The 15,265-nt window shown below is 39.5% G+C and overlaps 2 protein-coding genes across 7 annotated transcripts in view; both read right to left on the reverse strand.

The window, feature by feature from the left end:
* The window catches only part of chd9 (chromodomain helicase DNA binding protein 9), a 73,025-nt gene extending 66,384 nt beyond the window's left edge, over positions 1–6,641 (reverse strand). For 2 of the 3 annotated variants that reach the window (XM_082542026.1, XM_082542024.1), the window contains exons 1-2: positions 6,290–6,641; positions 1,827–3,474 (exon numbers count right to left, since the gene is read on the reverse strand). In XM_082542026.1, the coding sequence (XP_082398152.1) occupies positions 1,827–3,365 (1,539 nt within the window). In that variant the 5' untranslated portion in view covers positions 3,366–3,474; positions 6,290–6,641. Of the gene's footprint in view, positions 1–1,826; positions 3,475–5,511; positions 5,713–6,289 lie in introns of those variants that run through there. The other variant, XM_082542025.1, reaches the window with a different exon arrangement.
* Positions 6,642–6,943: 302 nt separating this feature from the next.
* aktip (akt interacting protein) lies at positions 6,944–13,541 on the reverse strand. Of its 4 annotated transcripts, none has more exons than XM_082532276.1 (10): positions 13,440–13,541; positions 12,586–12,711; positions 10,995–11,206; positions 10,744–10,808; positions 10,535–10,635; positions 10,246–10,334; positions 8,991–9,089; positions 8,640–8,747; positions 8,448–8,508; positions 6,944–8,334 (listed from the first exon to the last, which is right to left on the reverse strand). In XM_082532276.1, exons 2-10 carry the CDS (start codon positions 12,631–12,633, stop codon positions 8,227–8,229), a joined length of 891 nt encoding a protein of 296 aa, XP_082388402.1. In that variant the 5' UTR covers positions 12,634–12,711; positions 13,440–13,541; the 3' UTR covers positions 6,944–8,226. The 4 variants fall into 4 exon arrangements, with proteins under 4 accessions (XP_082388402.1, XP_082388401.1, XP_082388400.1 ...); XM_082532275.1 differs by having other exon boundaries at positions 12,586–12,707; positions 13,343–13,531; XM_082532274.1 differs by having other exon boundaries at positions 13,343–13,531.
* Positions 13,542–15,265: the final 1,724 nt, after the last annotated feature.

The following is a 15,265-nucleotide window of genomic DNA, read 5'->3' on the forward strand; positions in this document are numbered from 1 at the left end:
CCGAACTTTGACATTTTCTAAATATTTAATTATGTAAAAGTACAGAATATTGAAACCTGTGATAAGTCTTAAATCTTAACCCTGGCGAGTCATTACATCTGTAGCTGACCATTACAAACATTGGAAATCCTAATTAGCCACATTCACTGTGGGGGAGTGAAGAGTGGGCCGCTATCCCCTGATGCCTTGCCTGTTCAGCAAACACACTATCAGCAGGCTCTTCACACATCAGTGCACATGAATAGCACAGTCAGCCTGTAAGCATCAACACAGGGCTGGATGTTGACACAGACAGGGAGAGGCTTGTTCATATGGCTGTGGTTCATGGCCCCATTTCAATCAAGGACCTTTGCAGATGAGCAAATGGCCTGTGTGGATGAGCTCTGGTTTAGGCGCAGCACCAGTTTTGTTATCACCTGCTGAATGCTGGGGTATAGATGAGCTACTCAAAACACAAGTTTTGTTTTGGCTCTGGGGCATATATTTGCTTTTAAAATTGGGGAGACATAATGGACCTGCTGCTAGTAAGAGGTCCCTGTTTACAGAGATTTAAATGAGTCACTCAAACACATACTATAAAATTGTAGTAATATAAGTGTTTACTACACTAGGGTAAGTGCAGATACAGACAAAGGTGAGGTTGGTACAATATTGCCAAACAACACTTCTGTACGGTTAGTGGTTATGAGATGTTTTGTCAGTAGAGGGCCATAGGAAACACAAGTGCTTTTATGGTTTTAAAAAAGTGCCTATATATAAAGCGTGCCTTAAAAAAATAATTTTCATTGTTTTAGTAACAAAAATTCTGAAATCTAACACAAATGTTCTCAAAAGAAAACACAAAAATATGTTTCTATCTACATATGCACATAAAGTGTGCAGAGCATGATGAAAGGTCTGTGACTTTAGCTGGTGGTCATGTGTCACTCATGGGCGATGGTAGTGCATGGATGCTGCTAAGTTACAAGCCATCTGAGGTCCAGGAACCGCCTGAAGCCTGTTACAGCCAGCTAATGCATTCACCCAACCTCCCCCTCCGCTTCTCTTCTCTCTGTCATGCTCTTCCTCTCTGTCTCTTTCCCTCCCTTTCTTTCCTAAGCTCTCCTTTTTCCATGAGCTGCTGCCCTCTCCATCTCTCAAACCCCCTCCCCCGCTCTGAAGTGCTAACCACTCTCCTTCACCGTGCTCTTTTCCTACCGCTCACTCTCTCACACGTGCACACGCACTCACGCACAGACACACACAGAAACTGTGGCAGCTACCACAACAGCGTGCAACCTCCCCCACACTCCAGCGAGGCAGTGTGCAAGTGCTTCTGGCTTGCCCTGACCCACATCTTGATATAGCCCTAAGTATGCTTACAGCTAAGTCCTGAAGACTCTCCTGCCACTCTTAGCCTAATCAGGCCTGAGCTGCTGTCAGTGCACTGCCCAGACAGACAGGCCAGGTTGGACTGACCATTATCATTTTCAGATAGCTTTCAGACTGCCCAAGATACACCTTCCCCTTTCCACTGCTGATTGCAGGTTTTCTACTAGGCAAGCACATGTTCTACCTGAGATAGCTAAGCATTATATGAGTGGCCGAATTCTGTGCCATAATATGGAAAGAAGAAAATATTTCTCCATTATTAAAGAAAAAAAATATTTAAAATTGTGAAATTCAACACATCACTGTTTCATTTCATTCAGCTTATTCATTTTCATTCTTGTCACTGACTATAACTTAGAAATGGGTGTTAAGTATGAGGTGTATGGTTATATATAAAGATCAGTGCAGTGCCTTTAAACAAATGCTTTAGGAACAAAAAGGATGAAATGTGTTACCTTATCTTCACTGTACTCAATGGGTGATGGTTTCCTGTACTCAATTCCAATCTCCTGAGTAGTATCAGTCCAGCCACAGTTAGATTTGTCCTCTTGCTTAAAAACATGCTCAAGCTGGGGCAGTAGGTCAGGCAGGAGGTCAGGAGGCTCCAGGCCATCCAAGTCTTCATCATGAGCTGCTGATGGTAAAAGGCTGTCTCCCAAAGCTTGGTATCCATTAGTGTTGATAACCCTACAACTCTGAGGCTGCTCAGAAGGCAGGTGGGTGGTGATGTTGGGGTAGGGTCGCATAGATTCACCAAACAGCTCAGATGACTTGCAGTTTCCTTGGGTTTCTCTGGAGCAACGTATAGCACGGAAAGGACATTCCTCTGCCTGGCTAATTGGGGTCCTAGTGTGCTGCTGACTCAAATGTGCAGTGGATGAAAACTGGCATGGTGTCCCTGTAAGTTCGGGTATTGTAGAAGTGAGTGGTGCAGTGGTGTTGCTGGGCCTAGACACCGAGGCTGAGGACAAAGATTGCTCATTGAGACTGGGTAATTCTGGCTCCCCAGGATAAGTAGGGTACTGAGTTGGTTGATAAGCTCTGGCAGAACTGACAGAGCATATGGGCAGGGAATGAACCATAGATGATGAGTGCATGGGAAAGGACAGGTTAGATTCTTCCAGTCCTGTTCCAGGGAAAGCTTGACATTCCCTGACCAACTGGTAGTTACCTTGCTGTGGCTGTGTTTGCAAGCAAGTTGCAGTCATAGAAGCATTCTGACTTTCCAAATAATGCTTACTTGGAAGAGCTCTTGAGTGGAACTGCTGCTCTCTCACAGTTAGTTGGCGCTGAACCTGCTGCTGAGTGTGGTGAATTTGCTGTTGGCTGCTGGACTGGCCTCCCTGGTGAAACGGGAAATTGTGATGCTGCTGCTGCAGGGACACAGTCTGTGTGTTAATTTGTTGGTGCTGGTTTAACAGCTGTTGCTGATGACTTTGCTGTTGTTGCAGCTGCTGCTGTCGCATTCTGTGCTGCTGCTCCTCTTGCTGATAACAGGGATGGTGCTGTGTTTGATGTCTGCCATGAAGTTGCTGGCTTTGTAGTTGTTGCTGTTGATGACAAAGCTGCTGTTGAGGTAAGGCCTGGTACATGTTCCCATTCTGGTCTTGGTTACCCCACATCGGACTGCCACTGTTACAGAAGAGCCCATTGGATTGAGGAACTTGACTCATGGGAGCATTATGGTATGAGCCATGTTGCTCTGTAATCATGCCTTCACTTATGCCCTGAGAACCAGAAAATGCCTGAGCCACATTGGCCTTAATGTCAATGTAATGACCCATTGACTGGCTGTAACTAGGCATAGCTTGTTGGGTAGAAGCTGGTGGCATCATGTCTTGATGCTTCCCAGGGCCAAGAGGCTCCACTTGGAGCGGTTCAAAGTCAGCAGTAAGATTTAGCTCATCCACGAGTGATGGTGCTGAAGCGAAGCCATCGTCATCCAGCCCTTCCAAACCTCCACCAAAGAGGCTAGGGTCATTAAAGAAGTCCATGGTGGAGGCTGGAGGATGACTGGAACCTCTGGAACACCAATGGATCCAAACTGGTCCCCAAATGCCTCTCTTTAGAGCTACAGCATGCCGACTATATAGTTTTCATGCCCTAAAATGAAGAGAAAAAAATATAAATTATAATACTTATATCAGATGATAAAGTTTCAGCTGGTAATCTATGGCCTACATCAGATTTCATTTGGTAAAAAAAAAAACTTATTAGCATAATCAACCTTTAAACACATGCACAAATAATTTCCAGTTAAAAGATGACACAACAGTTTATCAAGTATATTTTTGTCCACCATATTGAACTTTGTCATCCACTTCATCATCAATGATGCATTCTTTGAGAGCAGTAAAACTGCATGACTCTATCAATCTGACATATAAAAGCACTTATCCAAGTGAAGGCTATGTCATGGTTCTGGAGAAACTTGGTACTGTCAGTTATCTGTCAGCATTGCCTTTCATGTGTGCAGCAAAGCAGCTGGTGCAAACCAACCGCCAGCCACCAGCAGGTGCCTCTTCCTGTACCCCCACCCTTTTCAAATACACACATACGCACAAATGCGCCTCAACCCCCTACCTTCACAACCAATGAAGCTGCCTGCCCTGCTACTGCAGAATGTGTGGGAGGTGCAGACAGCTGATAGAATTTCAACAGCTAAGGACAGAGGCAAAGGAGGCCCTTTAAGCATGCGCATGTGCGTGTTCTGCAACCACAGACCAGCGGAAGATGACAGAAGCCTACCGAGGTCAGTTATTATGCTGACTTAACATGCACACAGGCACACAAATGAACACAGACATTTGTCCCATATTTTTGTCTGGCATCTTTTTCTTTATCACAGCATATATTTAAAATAATAGCCATGCTAGTAAATGGTTTAACATAACATTCTACCAGCATAAAAAAAATTATGGTGCTCTCAACTACTGACTGTGTGATTTGTTATCAGAGACACCAGCCTAATATGGATAATATTATGCAAAAAACAACAACAACAGAGCAATGTGCACAAGCTAATAAACTAAAAAATGATTCCTAAAAAAGATAAAGTCATAAGTTTGATTTTTCTTGTTTAACTGGCAGTTATCCAGCTGCTGCTGCAGTTTTGTGATGGCTATAAGAAAAGCCCACCTAAAAAATCCTTTTGACTAAGTGATTCTAACAGCCAACTTCTCTGTATGCAAGTTAAGTTCACCTTAAGGTGAACCAGCATAGGTGGCCTGCTTGGCCCATAGCAACAGAAATGTCTACATGAACTCTCAGAGTTAAACAGTTCCACTTGCTACATTACGAGTTTTATAGTGACTTTATAACGTTACTAACATCAAACCTGAGAAATGTGTAATCTCATATATTAACAAACAATTCATAACATTCTCACCACCTCATGCCACTGCTTTGCATTTTGAAAGCAATATTTAAATCTTAAATTAAACATACAGAGAAAGGAAATCTACTTTACTGTACTATCACTACATTTCCTTTTAAGACTCATTGTCATGCACATTACCACTCTCCCCACTAACCACCAGGTCCCTGCAAAAGTCAATTCACACAGGCATGAAGCAATTCCTGTTTTCACATTGGGCTGTTCTTCAAGCTCAAGACTCTCTCCAGTGCTTTCTCTAGTGATCATTATGTTTATTGGGAAATCATGTGACTGCCATGTAATTACTTGTCAGTTTTAAGTTTCTGTAGATCCCTATCTATATGCAGGTTCCCTATAGCTAAACCAAGCAACTGCTAACCTTCAAACGCCACCCATCTGGCTCCGAGGCATAGACCAGTCCCCTCTCCCCTCTGATGCTTTCCAGCTGTTTCCTTCATAATTGTGACGTTGTGAGCACCATCCAGGCACGTGCAACTCATGCCTAATATCAACATGAACTGTGTTTATAAACTGCTCCTGAAATTTGGGGAGATGTCCGTGTAAAACTAACAAAATTGAAACAATATCAATTTAACTGAAAGTTGAAGCAAAAGCTAAGCGCGTATACGAACGCTTTTCAGTCCACTTTTAGGAAACTTCCAAGGTTGTTATTGGTAAAGTGTCTCAGTTGGCGACATGGCTATACCTCTGTGGTGTTTTCAAAGCCCTTAAGCGACCATGTTTAAGCAAGACACCGAGCTCACCTCTTGAGTTAATATCATCCTCTTCATCTTCCCTCAGAAATGGCTACAGCCTCTGCGAGCGCGGTGGTTGATAAGCCGACGAGGCGGCAATGTGTTGCGCTACTTTAAGCGCAACTGCTCGGCGAGCGGAAAGAAAATGAACGCACGTGGAACATTTGAGTTTTAGATATAAAACTGTTTGTCGAGGTGCGCACGTGCACTCGAACCGTATAACCTAAGGATTCAAAAGGTGTCGTGACGCTGCTCACAGAAGAAGATAGGGAGGGGGAGGGGGCCGGAGATGGATGGAGAGGTCGTCAATGATTGTGACCGTGATAACAGCCAACTACTTTATCCTCGCCTGACTTTCGTTTTCATTTCAAATAACCTGTCGAAGTATTGGCACTGTTAAGTACATCGGCGTCCACATTCAAGTGCCATGCTGCTTTGAGCCCGGCTGGTCGCTGTCAGTTCAGGACCACCATGACCAAGAAGAACCCACCAAGGAGTACTTTGGAGACACGCGCATTTACATGTAGGCGTCAAACTCTGAAAAAGTACGATGATATTTGCTGCTTTCGATGCGAATTCAAAGAAAACAAACAAGTTTTTGGCTCCTGAACACCCTTGCTTCTACAGGGAAGATACACAGCCAGCTAGGCGGTGTGTCATCAGACAGCTGAGGCGACCCTCATTGACTCACTGTCCGAAATTTGACAGCTACTTGACTGTATGAAACAGAAGCCCACAAGTCCAAACGCGTCTCAGAAAAGTCAACGTAATTAGCGCAGTTTCTTACCTGAAAGAACCACAAAGCGCAGCTCCAGACGCCAATGAAGACAGAGTGGTATTAGCGAAGTTGTTACTGTGTTGTTAGTTGTACTCCTGCTGGCGACCACGGCACAGCGGCTCTGCTGCTGCTGCTGACGTGACTGTGATAACGCCGCATTTGCATATTAGTAACCCTCTCTGTGATTGGACCGCTGACAATTTGCCAAAATCACTAATTTCCATGTTAAATTAAAAACCGGTTCACCAACTGTGACTACTTTGAGGACGGTGGCGCCAGGGCGTTGCTGATTAAATCATGTCATCGTTTGTAAAGTTGCTGTGTTGACAGAGTGCATAAGATGGCCGCGTCTAAACCGGAGCCAATCCGGAGAGGTTTTATATTCGCACATGTACCCTAGTCTGTCCTCAGTGCGAACGTGACAGGAGCCTGCTTTCAGCTGTGGGTACATAACGCCATCTGTTGCCAGAGGGAAATACTTCGCTAAAATAAGTAACTTCAAATTTGAACGTAGTTTTCTTTGATAGAATCATTTCTAGTATAACAGAAATCGCCACTTTGTATCAGTAACTGTATTGAGTAATTATGTTTGAAATACGTTTCTTGTAATCAGGTTTTCATTAGTTCAAAACAAATACTTGAAAAAAAATACATAAACATACATAGCTTTTAAAAATCCTTTTATTGATTTCAAAGAATACCGTTTCAATTTCAAACCTAAGCAGTCAAGAACAAATGGTTCACGCATCAACACATCTGAACTTCTGAAGAGCCCAAATGGCATCATGTAAATTACAATTATTGTTACAACTTTCCCTCTTACAGCAGCTCAAACAACTTTGGCCAACATACCTGCTGTGCTCATTTCTTTATTGAATTTATACTGATTTTAAATCTATTTTCCTACAGTATTTCCAAATACAGCAATCAAGCCAAATTCCTCTGCTTGAAGACTTCAAGTTTGAACTGACACTGGCCTGTAACTAAAGAATATGAAGCACCCCAGTTTATTACCATCCTATTTTGCTGTTCAGAGTGTCCTAAATAACTAAACTTTATCAAAATAAAGGCGTTTGTCTTCCAGACTTCTGTAATTCTAGAGTAACGTCATTTATTTGGGAGTAATTTACAATTATCTACAAAAAAAAAGGAAAAAAAAAAAAGACATTCTCTTACAGAGCACCAATGCAGATTTCTCTTAAACCTCAGCATAGAATCCATTATTTACACATCAAACCTTTAATAACCAATGATATATATATAAAACATTCAAAATTATTTCAAATCTGGCAAAATACATAAGCTTACTTACTTAGAATCTTATTTAAAACCATATTTGCCAACTCTGCTGCAAAGTAAGACAACCGTTTACACAGTGGAAATAAAAAATAACTCATTGTCCAATAAAACACAAATATAAAGCAAATGTCAACCTAACTTGGTAATAGAGGAGGATGTGACAGGGTTTTTTTTTCCCCACCAACACAGCTGTGATTAAACATTCCGAGTCTTACAAATAAACAGTCCTGAGCCAAATTGAACAAGTGGTATTGATATGCAATCCACTGTACTTACAATAAGAATGAAAATAATTTCACTCACATCGTCCACAGCCTTTTGCAGCTGTATGTCATAACGTAACTAAATATGTGAATGGATAAGAAAACGAAAATGAGAATGTACTTTGATTGCATCTTACCCTAAAGGATGTTGACGCATCCATTTGTCATTGTTGATTTAAATATGATACAAACTTGGTTTCCTTTTTCTAAAACTCTTTGAGGCCTAAAAAAAAGCTTTTAAAGCCAAGCAATAAATGTGAAGAGCTAATATAAAGTTGCCAACTACCAAGGTTCTACTTTCACACAGATGGCTGATGCAAGCCTGTGGCATGGAATCTGATGCTTCTGACTCCCTCTAGTGGCCACTATCTTGACATTGCAGATTCAGCTCTGGGGAGGATTGTCTTCTTTGCTGAAGGGCTGTGTCGAGCCAGGCTTTACCCAAGACAAACCCGATGCCTGAGATGCCTTGTGGTGATCCTCAGGTCGTCTCTAGGGCAACAACAACAAATTAAAAGCTGCATAATAAGAATCACCAGATAAAATATGCAGATTAAACTCTCTCCTGCTTCGAAAGTGCAAAGTTTTAATTTAGCAAAACTTACCTTGTATGTGAACATCCTGTCTTTTGCTTCTTCATGTACAGCTGGGTTCCATGGGGAAAAACTGAAACCAATGGATCAAAGTGGAGAACCGAACACAAGATAATTTTTTCCCTCTTTAGAGTTTTAACAAACACACACACTTTTTTCCTTATTGTGGTCAGCACTAGAATGTGAAATGGACAGTTGACCAACCTTATTGCGTAGGGATCATCGATCTTTGGCTGATCAAAAAGATGACTGTTGCATAGTTTCACACTATCTACCACTTTGCTTTTGAACAACTGCACATCCTTCTCGTAGCTGGGGAAAAAGAAAGAAAAAAAAAAAAAAGCAAGTGTCAAACTTATTTAGCTAGAAACATCACTTTGCACCGAGTGCTAAAAGACCAGTTTCTTAGTCGAGATTTTAATTATGTTTTTCTATAAATGACTAACAAGATTTTTTTTTTTAACATTTTCAGAAGAAAAATAAAATATACACACACAACAAGTTCCATTAAGGGAAAAAAAAAAAAAAGGCAAAAACCAAGAATGTTAAACTCACAGTACAGCAGCCTCTGGGTTGAGTGGGTCTGTGGTGTTAATCTTGTAAAAAACTGTACGTGCATACATCAGGACTTGCCAGATGTGGTTGTGATTCCGTCTACACACACACAGGTGGATGAAGTCAGTAAATGTTTGATTTATTTTAATTCAGTTACATATCGTATATAGAGAGCCAAAAAAATAAAAAATAAAATAAAAAATTACTGTCGCCCCAAGGTGCTTTATATTGCAGCATAAAGCACATATAATATTACTTTATGAATTAGTTGGTGTCACTAAGATGATTCCAGTGCAGCAGAGAGAAATACTAAGTTTGTTGAAGAAAACTTGCTAGCAAGCAGGTAATTTGTAAGTTAACTCTGCTTCAGGAACAGATGAGTTTTCCTCTGTTAACAAACAGAGCTGTTAGCTACATCTGCATCATGGAGGAGTGCCAAGATGCCTTTAAATGCAAAACTTGTACTACAGTCCATGCCACTGTCAGTCCTTGCTGAATAGCATAATAAACTTGTTTTTACTGCCTTGTGCGTAGTTCAGTTTTTGATAACGTCGAGAAGCACAGCTAGTCATGGCATACAGTTTTTGGATTTGTGTTACTTTTCAGAATCACGTTTCCTGGTGCATATCTCTCTCTCTCTCATATTTTACACCTGTTCAACTGTATGTTACAGCAAATATCTCAGGCAATCGCATGACAGTAAATCAGTCAGGCATGTAAACCTGGTGACGTGCTGAATTTCAAACCAAACATAAGAATGGGAAAGAAAAGTGATTTAAATGACTTGCTGATGTTTTCTATTTTTAGACTGTGTTTTAAACCCAGTAGATCAGCATTTTCTTAAACAAACAGACTAGTTTGTCTGGTGCCCACACCCATGCTACCACCCAGTCATTCAGTTTGTTTAAGAAAATGCTGATCTACTGGGTTTAAAACACAGTCTAAAAATAGAAAACATCAGCAAGTGGCAGTTCTCTGCTGAAAATGCCTTGTAGGCACCAGAAGCCAGCGGCGGCCAGTTTCCTTCCAGGTGATAGAAAAGTAAGTTACTCAAATAAGCATTTGTTACAACCAAGGTATGCAAAAGAGCACCTCTGTTGAACCTTGAAGCCTACAGCAGCAGCCCACACTGAGCTTGGTGATTCATTTAGTTGCTCAAGTTTTTCCAACCTCCCCCCCAATTCCTTCCACTTCAAAATATAATTCGAGAAAAGTAACAAAGCAAAGTACATAAGCAGAAAAATGATAAACCTACCTCCATTTGGTAAAAGCTCTTCTGACATCAAGCTCTCCAGACACAGGGTCAACAAGTGGATGGAAGACTGGTATGTCAAATACTAATTTCTGAAACAAATTGTTTGCACCATTTTTTCTTAAACCATATTTTATGACAGTTTATGTATACATCATTTATGCTGCTACTTCTTATTTATAATGACATACATCTTGCATTTTCCAATGTTTACTCTTTTTAGCTAAATCATGCAATCTCACTTTTTGGTAAGGGGCAAAATATCAAACAAGAACATTTTTTTAATACTTACAGGACACTCCCCATCTGGATAATTGTCTGGAATATACACAGTGAACTTGAAGACACCATCCTGGTACAAGCCATGTCTGATGAATATGACACCAAACCACACTAGACAGTGAGAGATGCCATTTTAGAATCACTTATCACTTTTTTTGTCTTTCCCCTGATATATAAAAAGTGATTAATTGCATGAACTTTTAAAAGTGGAATCCTTACTTAGTGCAGACTTGTAGGATGGCTGGACATAAATTCCAGGGAGCTTCTGCTTTATCACTAATGTGCTGCAGGTCACAAGAAAAATCAGAAGGGAAACCAAATAAAAACAATTTAAATGATACTGTGAAACTAGTTTAATACAAAATGTATACAGTGGGTATTTTAAAAACAAGGGCTACCAGCATATTGGAGCATGCCAAGAAATTAACAACAAACTGAAATTTAAATTCTGATACTGGACCAATACGTACAACTCAGCCAGCAGAGAGTACTCCAAGTAAAAAGGGCCATAAGAGGCATGCGTGCCATTGGCAGACTGGATTGGGGTACCCATTGGGGAAGGCTTGGTAATAGGGGCTGCATTCTTAGGAATCGGCGGAAGCTGCTTTCTGCCGAAGGGCATCCGGGCTGGACTGGCCCTCTGCTCCCCATGCCCGCTTTGTTCCTCGTTGTCAGATCTCGGCTGTTCAGGATTGAAAACATGACAGGGATCTTAACACATCAAACATTAAAGCTCATGCTATGTGGGAGGGGAAAAAAAATCAGAAGGAACCCCCTCAGTCAAATTTAGATAGTGTATATAAATGCTCAAACGGTAGACCTAAGGAGTAATCCGATGGCACAGGGTAGTGACCATGTGCTGTGAGTGACCTCTCAAGTTACACTGCCCATCTGGTTTGTAGCTCGTCAGGGAGCCATGTCTAGACAAGAGCAAGCGTTTTCATGCCTAGCTGTAACGCCATCTTACTGATGACGCAAGGATGATAGGAGGAGTTGCGGTAAAGTGTCACAGTGCACTCTGAACACAAAACAGAAGAATGCTGTTTTGAATGGCAGGATACATCAGGAAGCCATAAGAAACAGTGCAAGAAATGCTTGCAATAAATATTGCACTTAAAAAAAAATCACTTTAAAAAAAACAAAAAACAAACAAACCCAACAACAACAACAACAACAACAATGACAACAACAAAAAAACAACCCTTGACTGTAGAATGTGTTAAAATGTACCTTCAATGAGACAAACAAGGTCACTCACACCGTTTTCGTCCCTCCTAAATCCCCTCCCCACCACTGTGGGTGCTGGTGGAAATTTAGTCAAGCAGTAGCAAACTTCACCAAACACCACAACACAGAAAGAGTGGAGACTTTGTTATAATGTAGTTTTAAATCATATGGTTATAGTTAAACTTCACACAATATAAGCATATTTCCCCCAAAATGAGTGGAAAAACCACACCCTTAGGTCGAGTATGAAAGTTTTCCAGTTTAACAAGATTTGTTAACAAGCTTAACAATATGAATCCAAGTGGGAACAGGTGCGGGAATCAAGGCTGAGAAAAGACAAAGCTATACATTTTCTCAGTTTGATGTTTGTCCCCTCAAATGTTAAATTATTAGGACTATCGAAATCAAGTTTTGGCAGACAAGTACAGGTTTTATTTATTTATTTATTTATTTTAATCTTAGGAAGTGCAATCAGCAGAAATACAACCTTTGTAACCCATAGTAAGCTCTACTATACTCCAGGTTTAATAGGCAGTCAAAACATTTTATATGTGAAGATTTTAGTTAAAACAAACAAAACTTACTGCACTGTTAAGTCATCAAAAATCTCCTTTGCAAAGCTCATGACTATCATGTGCAGCACATTTTAGAGAGAGGTTTCCACAGGCTTGTACATATCTGAAAGGCACCTAAGGGCAAGCTTCTGGACACTAAAGTGTTGTATCAATATCAAGTTTGCCATTTTTTCCACAAAAAATACCGAATGGGAATGGCAATGTTTACAGTATGTTTACAGCTTAAAACAAACAAACAAAAAACCTCCACAACGTTTACCTTACGACTCGTATTGGTAGACATGCTCCAGAAGGGGTTTAAGTTCATCACTCGTTCAGAGGTTCAGACTGATGTCCCTCTTTTTATGAAGGTCCCACGACAAGTAGTCTCCGGGCCATTCGCTGCCTTGGTGGAAACAGGAAATAAATGCTATAGTTGAAGTCAAACACACACAACCTAAACACGCATCTCGAAAAAAAATAAATAATAATAATAATAACAACAATAATACCAATCAAGCATCCCATGCAAATTTAGCTAGCATAGCTACTTGCCACCACAAAGTTAACACTAGGACGGGTTGTTTCGGCTAGCTTAGCTTCGTGCTAACCTAGCTGTTTCATTGAAGAAGTTTTAAAGCTTGTGTGTCTAACGTTGTTTGTCGGAGCCGTAACAAATTTTAAACGAATGTTCTGATTTTAACCAAATGTATTGTTAAAGTCTCGTTATTTCTAGTACAAGCATGAGCGATAGTGTCATTCACCACAATCTGAGATTACAGTGCTACGTTAGCAAATGTTATGGACCAGGGTGTTGCAGCTGAACGTAACATATTTCTACTTGACAGCTGGAATTTTGGCAACATAAGCGGTCAAAGCATACGACGAGTTAATTTTACCAGATTTACACAGTCTCATTTGTTTTACTTGACTTACCTAACGTCAGCTTCAGGTTTAAGGTTACATTTGACGTTGCTAACAAAACCAGTCTTTAACTGTGGATCTTGCACTTAAGAGAGCTTATTAATTAAACTCACCGTATTTGCTAGAACTGTATAAACGCCCCTTTAAATATTAATAAATGTTAAGGCGTGTTCCACCTTAATTTTCGAAGGAAAGTGCACAGCTGCTCACCATTCCTTTGGTTACCATTCCAGCTAGCTGGCTAACGTAGGTTAGCTAAATAATTTGACAAACAGAGAAACCGGAGATCAATCTAACAAATGAAGGGCGTTTTGCTGCTGTACAACGCGTCCTTATTGGTTCATAAGGAAACAAATCTTAGCAGGTGATTTGCTGGTGACTTCGTCACGTGATAGACAGCGTGCCCTTTAACACACAGGCCTCGAATTCAATGGGGACTTGGATGTTTGAAATAATAATAATAATAAATAAATCCACAAATAAATAAATCTAAAAAAATAAAAAAATCTAGAGAATAATGACATCCGAAAAACCCCAGAAGAGAGCAGTTCCACCAGCACAAATATTACAGTCTTCTATTTATGGTGACTTGAATTCAAAAAAGACAAATACTGCAATGTGAAGAAAATGTTTGATGTTTAATGTTTAAAGTTTAATTTAAACATTTGCGAATAATACACCTTAAAAGTCATTGTCTGTAATGTGGATGATAATTTATGTGATAATTTCTGTACTCTAAGTAAAAAAATAAAATAATAATCATTCATATATATATATATATATATATATATATATATAGATAGATAGATAGATAGATAGATAGATAGATAGATAGATAGATAGATATGTTTTATTTAGGAAAAAAAGCATGTAAAACAGGCACTTTTATGATAGAGAGACATTGTAATTTATTTTGTGAATAACTCGGTGGATGAAAACATTTGTTTTCCAACCCGTCTTCTCGTCATTTTTGGTAAGTGTCATATAAATAAGGTAAAATGGACCAATTGGAAGCCAAACTCTGTTATATTTTCAACTGACATCAATGAGTTTTCTCATTCAGTTGAAAAATAAGAAGCAGCAAATAGCCTAACATTATCTAATACATATACAATTACTGACTAATGTCAACCTCTATCACCCCATGTTTCAATTTATCTTTTTCTTCAGTGTTATGTTTTACATATTCCGCCCACATTTTACCTTTTTACTGTAAGTCTGTTCATATACTGTTAATATTATTGTTATGTGAGAAAAAGTAGATGCTGATGGAATCAGGTTATTAGACGTTAAACACTTTTTGAATCATATACAGTGGAAACAGTAAAGCAGTGATTATTCAGGGGTTACATGTTGCAGAATTTTGAAATGATTTACCTTTTTTTTAATATGAATTTGTCCTGCAATAAACTATGTATGATTATTTTTCTTTTATTATTTAAGAGTATATGTTCCAACTCCCATTTTAAATTTTTAAGAACAAATCCCCAAGATTTTTACTTTATATATAATTTTCCATATTAAAGAGGTTAAATGAACCTCTGATAGAGTTTCAGCTCTTTTAAAAAACATGTTTGTGTGTGCGCCTAATAGCCTAATGACTATTTTCTCCCTACCTATTTGTTTTTTGTGTATGATATTTAAAGTTTTAACATATTTTTCACTTTGAATAAGCTAACTTTTAGATTAAATAAATATTAGTGGATCCATGGATCTAGCATTTTAAATAAACATCAAAATACACACTGCGCTGTTGCATTACTTTAACCTTTCGGTGTACTGCATAACAAATTCCCCTGGAGGCAAGATGGATCCAAGCCATGTGTCACACATTTTTTAAACTTTTGACCATGCTTCATTGACAGTTTACTCTCTTGATTGATTGATTTCTTAATAATTACCGCTAATTATTTTTCTGGGTGAGAGGGGGAAAAAAACTAATTTAATGCATGGGTGATTGCACTAATTGGAAGAAATGACATTGTCCAAGTTTCAGAGTAAATACAAATTATTGACTCTGTTATTGTTATCTGATT

This window comes from Aulonocara stuartgranti (assembly GCF_965226115.1).
Source record: "Aulonocara stuartgranti genome assembly, chromosome: 1".
Taxonomy (NCBI): domain Eukaryota; kingdom Metazoa; phylum Chordata; class Actinopteri; order Cichliformes; family Cichlidae; genus Aulonocara; species Aulonocara stuartgranti.